This window comes from Myotis brandtii, unplaced genomic scaffold (genome assembly GCF_000412655.1).
Source record: "Myotis brandtii unplaced genomic scaffold, ASM41265v1 scaffold277, whole genome shotgun sequence".
NCBI lineage: Eukaryota > Metazoa > Chordata > Mammalia > Chiroptera > Vespertilionidae > Myotis > Myotis brandtii.
In genome coordinates, this window is record NW_005360548.1 from 1,532,915 (window position 1) to 1,540,050 (window position 7,136).

General features: G+C 49.6%; 1 protein-coding gene across 5 annotated transcripts in view; it reads right to left on the minus strand.

Moving 5' to 3' along the window:
• Positions 1-926: 926 nt before the first annotated feature.
• SUPT5H (SPT5 homolog, DSIF elongation factor subunit) overlaps positions 927-7,136 on the minus strand; it is a 38,428-nt gene continuing 32,218 nt past the window's right edge. For all 5 annotated transcript variants that reach the window (XM_014541742.1, XM_014541741.1, XM_005868815.2 and 2 more), the window contains 10 exons: positions 5,561-5,645; positions 5,146-5,265; positions 4,960-5,062; positions 4,741-4,868; positions 4,541-4,646; positions 3,954-4,112; positions 3,675-3,843; positions 3,354-3,557; positions 1,427-1,522; positions 927-1,345 (listed from right to left, as the gene is read on the minus strand). In XM_014541742.1, the coding sequence (XP_014397228.1) occupies positions 1,202-1,345; positions 1,427-1,522; positions 3,354-3,557; positions 3,675-3,843; positions 3,954-4,112; positions 4,541-4,646; positions 4,741-4,868; positions 4,960-5,062; positions 5,146-5,265; positions 5,561-5,645 (1,314 nt within the window). In that variant the 3' untranslated portion in view covers positions 927-1,201. The remainder of the gene's footprint in view (positions 1,346-1,426; positions 1,523-3,353; positions 3,558-3,674; positions 3,844-3,953; positions 4,113-4,540; positions 4,647-4,740; positions 4,869-4,959; positions 5,063-5,145; positions 5,266-5,560; positions 5,646-7,136) is intronic.

The window sequence follows — 7,136 nt, forward strand, 5'->3', positions numbered from 1 at the left end:
AAATACATCAAGAATAAAAATAAGTAATTAATCATCCTTACTCATAGAATTCAGCATAATACAAAAGTCATATTTTCAAAGACCTGAGCAGATACTATATAAAGTGAAAAAAAAAACAACCAAGTGAAAAATACTGATATACACTCATACTTAAACATAACCTGGAAGGAAGAATACCAAAATAGACACTGTATTTTCTGGAATAAGATTCTTTTTCTTTTTTTGTTATTAATATTCATATTCTTTTTATTTTTTTAAAATCTTTATAGTTGTCCCTCTTTTTTTCTCCTTTTGCCCCCTCTACCCAATTCCCACCCCACCCCAGGCCTTCACCACTCTATTGTCTGTGTCCATAGTTAATGCATATCCTATATAATAAAAGGCTAATATGCAAATTGACCGAACAGTGAAACAACCAGTCGCTATGATGTGCACTGACCACCATGGGGCAGACACTCAACACAGGAGCTGCCCTCTGGTGGTCAGTGCGCTCCAAAGGGGGAGCGCCACTCAGCCAGAAGCCGGCTCATGGCTGGCCAGTGCAGTGACAGTGGCAGAAGCCTCTCCCACCTCCTCTGCAGCGCTAAGGAGGAGGGCTCCCAGGCTGCCAGAGGGATGTCTGACTGCCAGCTTAGGCCCATTCCCCCAGGGAGCAGGCCTAAGCCGGCAGGTGGACATCCCCCGTGGGTCCCCGACTGCGAGAGGGTGCAGGCCGGGTTGAGGGACCCCCCCCTGAGTGCACAAATTTTTGTGCACTGGGCCTCTAGTAATATATAAAACAAGGTGAAGAACTGCCATTCTCCAGAGCACTATCACAATCGGTTGAGATTCTGCTTTCCGGCAATTGTCAACACTGTGGCTCGAATAAACTCACAAAAATTCTTTACAGGTTTGATTTTTACATTAGCACACACATACACACGCAGGACTTTTGACAGCTTTTTATTGAAAGACCCTAACATAAAAGCAAGCTGAGGAAGGGGGGGATACAGGATGGGGACCCTCCCCCAGACTCTACTCTGATTCCCATAAACATCAAGGAGAAAGATAGGAATCCTGAAAGGAAAACAAAGAATACTGAACAACCAGGCTAGGGTCTGCTCCACGCCTGGATCCTATGCCTGAACCAAGGACTAGGGAAGGAAGAAGGGACACCCTCTATCTGCCAGATGTCTGCCAAAGTTCACCAGCCTGGCCTGCCTCAAGCCTCCAGGAGCTTCCCCAGGAAGCGGAGGTTGAGGATCTTGAACTGTTCATCGAGATCCATGTGTACGATGCCATCCTCACCATTGATGCTCAGCAGGACCCCTGTGGCTTCCCGATCCTCGCCCAGGATGACCTTCACCTGGAGAGTGGGCATGGTGTCAGGTCCATGTCCACAGCCCAGTGCCCGAAGCCCAGTGCCCACAGCCATGCCCCTTCTTACCTTATTGTTCTTGGTGGGGGTGATGGGCTCCAGGTGCTCACTGGAGATGCTGACAACCTTCTCACTGTCCTTCAGGTACACAGAACACATGCCTCCCTGAGGGTGGGGACAGCCTGGTTAGCCTGACCTGCTCCCAACATAGGACTGATGCTCACACGCAGGGGACTCAGGCTCAGTGTTCATTCTAAGAAGTCACTTTTCCAAGGTGATACAGGGCAGGAAAGGCCACAGCTGGGCCAGGTTCCAAGGCCTAGAGTCTGGTATGTGGGGGCAGGGTGACCAGATCAGCAAGGGAAACACCAGAATGAAGCCACCTTAGGCCCAAAGGGACACTGATTCTCAGACATTTAACTCTTCATGTCCTAAAATGTCTTCAGATTTTTCCATACACTTGCTCCTCCTGGGCCCTGTCTCAGGGATGGCCCTACAATCCCTGTCCCCAGCCAGACTCTGAACCTTGTCTTGGCTCCTTCACTGACAGCCTCCAGCTCTGAGGCCTGTCCATTCAGCCTCCTGAGCGTGTTTCCCCCCTCTCTCCTCCTACCCGCCTCTTCCGCAGGCCGTTGTGACCTTCCCCCAGCTTCCAGCCCCAGGCTCACCACCCATAACCTATCCTTGATAGAGCAACATAGTGAATTAATCCCAAACAACATATCTGATTCCTGCTTAGATTCTTCCATGACCTCCATGTCCTCAGCACACAGTCCACATTCCCCAGGCTGACACATGACCTGGCCCCAGCCATTTCTCTGGCTTCATCACCTTCCAACTTGGTTCTTTATGTTCCAGACATGATGAACATACTTCAACTCCCCAAAATTTGCCAGGCCTTCCCTCACCTCTAGGCCTTTGTGAGTCCTCTCTGTCTGGAACATACTTAACCCCTTCTCCAGCCACTTACTCCTATTCATTCTTCAGGTCTCAGTGCAGATGTCTCCTCCAGGAAGCCCTCCCTGACCCCCTCCAAGTTGGTAAGGTGCCTTCTCTGAGTTTGCATAGCTCCCCTTGCCCTCTGGGCTTCCCATATTCTAGCTCTGGACACTAGGGCAGTGACGGGGGCATGTCTGATAACATGTCCCACTAGAATATGAAATCTGTGAGGGCAGAGCCTGGAGCTGTCTTGCTTAGTCTCTGATGTTTAATTAATTCAATATTTACTGGTGAGCCAAACAAGGTGCCAGTTCTTCATCTAAGAACTGGGACTACTTAGTAATAAAACACAGGATTAGTAATTGAAGAATCACCAGGGCAAACTTTAAGCTTTTAGGCAGAGGTCCATGATAAAGAATTATGTGGACCTATAAGATATAGACCTGAAATAGCCTAGGTGCTTTCCTGAAGAAGTTAACTAGACAAAGAATGAAAGGAAGAGAGTTCTAGACAGAAGAAAGTGATGAGCAAAGGTCCTGAGGCTAGAGCAGTGATGGCGAACCTATGACACGTGTGTCAGAGGTGACACGCGAACTCATTTTTTTGGTTGATTTTTCTTTGTTAAATGGCATTGAAATATATAAAATAAATATCAAAAATCTAAATCTTTGTTTTACTATGGTTGTAAATATAAAAAAATTTCTATATGTGACACAGCACCAGAGTTAATTTAGGGTTTTTTAAAATGCTGACAAGCCAAACTCAAAAGGTTCGCCATCACTGGGCTAGAGGGAACTCAGTGACTAAAAAATGCAGGGGCCAGTAGTGCTGGAGCAGGGAGAGCCCAGGGGCTGTGGGTGCCTAGGGCTGTGGGTGAAGCCTGGCACAACGGAGCATTCAGTCCATGTTACTTGAAATGATCTCAGAAGAGTATATCACAAAGTAGCCATACTCATGGGTGTCAATCATTATTCCAGGCAGCGGGAACCCCAGTCATGAACACAACAGGCTTTATGGAACATCCAAAGGAGAGGATGCCGGCCTGGGCCCCACTTACCATGACACTGCGGATGACCCCCGTCTGCCCCACCACTTGCGTATCCAGATAGGTGTCCCGCACTTTCACCTGGATGTCAGTAGTTACCCAATCACTAGAGTTCTGCTCAATGCCTGAGCCTGGTGTATGTGGGTTGTAGCCACCAGGGGAGGGGGCTCCAGGTATCATTGGACTGTAGCCAACAGGGCTCGGACTGGGGCTGGCCTGTAGGGGAAAGAGGGGCAGTACTGTTGGGAATAGGTCATCTGAGCTGGTTGTCCTTAAAGGCCTGAGACCCACCCTAGGCCACCACCCTCAAGGAACATGCCAGCTAACCAGCACCTGATAGGCCATGGGCGAGGGTGTGGGGTGGTAGCTGGCCGGAGAGTGGGTGTTCTGGTAGCCAGCTGGGCTTGGTGATACCTGGTGGTAGCTCTGGGGACTAGGGCTTGGCTGGTAGGTGCCTTGTGGAGAGGGGGCAGCATAGGGGGAAAACTGGTCTGTGTTGTACCTGCAGAGACAAGGAGCAAAGGGGCCATTTGTTGGGGGCAGGGAAGAGGAAGTGGTGGCACTGGGGAGAGTTTGGGCAGGGGTTAATTAGGGCTACCCCAGCGGACTCACATGGCTGGCGTCCCTGGCGTCTGTGGGTTGTACTGCGGGTTAACCTGCGGAGATGAGGGGTCTGGGTAGCCAGGTGTTTGGGGATTGGGTGTACCCCCATAGGCCTGTGGGGATGGAGTAGGCTCGTCGTCGAAGGCATACTCATATTCTTCCTCAGCCCTGTTGGAGAAAGAAGTCTGTTTAAAATGATGATCATAACAATGTAGCAAATGCTTCCAGAACAGCACTGTAACCAGACAAACTGAGGCAACTTCACCCTTACAACAGCCTCGGCTGGAGGCCTCCATTTCACAGCTGAGGAGACTGGAGTCAGAGATTAGGCTGCCCAGAGTCACACAACCTGTCACATGACCAAAATCACACACACTGTCTCCAAACCCAGGTTTTAACATGTGCTACTATTGGGTCGGAAAGATTATTTTGCCCCAGCCATGCCTACTCCTTCACAGACCAGCTGGGGCTGGAAGCAGAGAATTCAGGGTGAGCCATACAGATCCCTCTACTCCCCAGACACCCGGCATAACTCACACATGGCACACACTCCCAGTAGCTCAGAAAACCTTGTGCCCTCAGCAACTGGTCCTCACCGTGATGGCGTGTTAGGGTTGTTGGGGTCCCAGGCCCCACTCTGGGCAGGAGTACGGCTGCCATCATGCAGGGGTGTCTGCGAGCCATAATGCGGGGTGCGGCTGCCTGTAATAAGAGGGATGTATGTGTCCTTCAGCTCTGTCCTATCTCCAGTTCCCCCCATATCACCCCTCCTCCCTGTCCCCTGGGGAGCACTCACCATCCTGAAGAGGTGTCTGAGAGCCATACATGGGTGTGCGGGAGCCAGAACCATACATGGGTGTCTGGGAGCCATACATGGGCGTCCGCCCATAGGTTGAGTTCATGCCACCCGGGCGCCGTGAGCCCCTGTGGACAGAGACAACTAATGGGATGAGTAGGCCTTCTCACCACGTGATAACCCACTCCCAGCCCTGCCCTGCCCTGTCCCAGCCCGTACACTGTGGTGAGCCGCTGACGGTCTACAGAGATGGTCTGGCAGGTAGAATGCAGCTCCACTCGGGCAGTAGACTCTGTGGCATCCTTCACCACACCAATGTAGCCTGGTGGAGAGTAGGTCAGACTGGGTGGGGCTCTCCTTCACCATGCCCCCTCCCCAGGCCTCCACATGGCCTTCGAAGATCACCTTTATAGGGCCCCTGGGAGATGCGCACAGTCTGGCCGATGAGCTCATTGTCTCTTCGCCCCCGGCCCCTGCTCATGCCACCACTGCTGCCACCTGGGCTACCAAAGCCACCACGTTGACCTGGGGAAGGAAAAGAACATTACCATGCCCTCACCTCACATTCTGTGCCACAGCTAGGGTACCCACAAACCTTCTCTTCAGTTTGACTCTCCTCCTCCCCTGTTGGGTTAGAAGCCTTCTCTGGGGTTCCCATCACAGCCCTGACCGCCCTGGGCTGTCACTATGGGGTGGGCCTGGTCTCCAGTAGGCTGTGAGCCCCATCTGACTGAGCCAGCCCAGAGCAGGCACTCAGTGACTAAGAGCTGAACCTCCCTCCACAATCCCCAGACACAGCCCCATCCTGACTCCCCCTCACCTCCAGCACTGGGGTGCATGGGGCTGCTGATCCGGGGACTCATTGGGGCAAAGCCACCCAAGGTGAAGTTGGTCACATCTCGTGGCTAAAGGAGGAACAAGAAGTGAACTGACAGGCAGGGTCTGGGTGACAGACTCCCAGCCCCCTTGCCAAACTGCCTGCCTGCATTTGAGAACAGTTCCTACTTGAACCTTCCAGCCGCCATCCCTACCTCCCCCTGGTGACAATGCCTCAATTTCCCTTTGGGGAAACTGCCACACCCCTATGCCATCGTGGGTCTGTTGATCAAGAGGCCCTAGTCAAGGACTAGTCAGGAATTTAAACCCCTAGTGACACAAAAACTGCATGCCACGGACTTCATCATCCCACTGACAGGGCCCAAAGGAAACCACCTCCTAGTCCCAGCTACCCGAATCCCAGGCCTGATTTTCTTTCTGATACCAGGTTCTACAGAACCTTCCTGCAAATACCACCTCAAGGCCTTTGCGCTTGCTGTGTCCCTGAGATATTCATGTGGCTCTCCATACATATATTCAGGATCTGCTCAAATATAACCTAAGGCCTTTCCTTAACCTCCTCTATCTAAAGCAGCAGCCTCCATCATTCTCTATCTCCTATCTTTATCCTTTATAGACCATAGTAGTTAAAAAAAAAAACTAAGGAAAAAACTAGGAAAACTTTCATTTATAAATGCCTATTAGACATTTTTCTCTTCAATGCCAATAAACTTCCTTTGGGTTTCTCACAAACACCAAGAAAGTAATGTAAGATGAAAATGAAATATATCATGTTAACAATGTATTAATGTACATGTTACCAGTAATATTTCGCCTTTAAAACTTACGGGTTTTCAATGGACATAAGACACTGGGGGGTAGGGGAGGCCAGGGGATTGTCAAGGGCGGGGGGAAAAAAAAGGACACATATGTAATACCCTTTGTAATACTTTAAGCAATAAAAAAATTTAAAAAAAACAAAAACAAACTTAGGGGTTTTTAAAAAATCAGAACCACTTTTCATTTGTTAATGGATTAGAACAGCAGAATAAATTTAAATTTCAAATTCCATCATGCAATTTTGTATTACTTTTAAAATAAACACAACTTGCCCTAGCTGGTTTGGCTCAGTGGATAGAGCGTCAGGGTCCCAGGTTCGATTTGGCCAAGGGCACATGCCCGGGTTGCGGGCTCGATCCCCAGTAGGGGGGGTGCAGGAGGCAGCCAATCAACGATTCTCTCTCATCATTGATGTTTCTATCTCTCTATCCCTCTCCCTTCCTCTCTGAAATCAATAAAAATATACTTAAAAAATAAAAAATAAAAAATAGCCACACCTCTGGCAGAGAGAATCCTCTCCTTTGTAGTCCACCTCCCTTTCCTGCCTCCCACAGGGGCAGCATATACACAGCTCTAGCAGAAAATATGCAAGTTAACCTAAACAGCACATATAACTCTCTGCTAAGGAAGGATGCTCTGTTCCATTGACAAGGACAACAGCAACAAAATTAACTACTTTTGTTTTTTCTTAAGGTTTTTCGTTTTTTAAATTTTTTTTTTGTTGATTTCAGAGAGGAAAG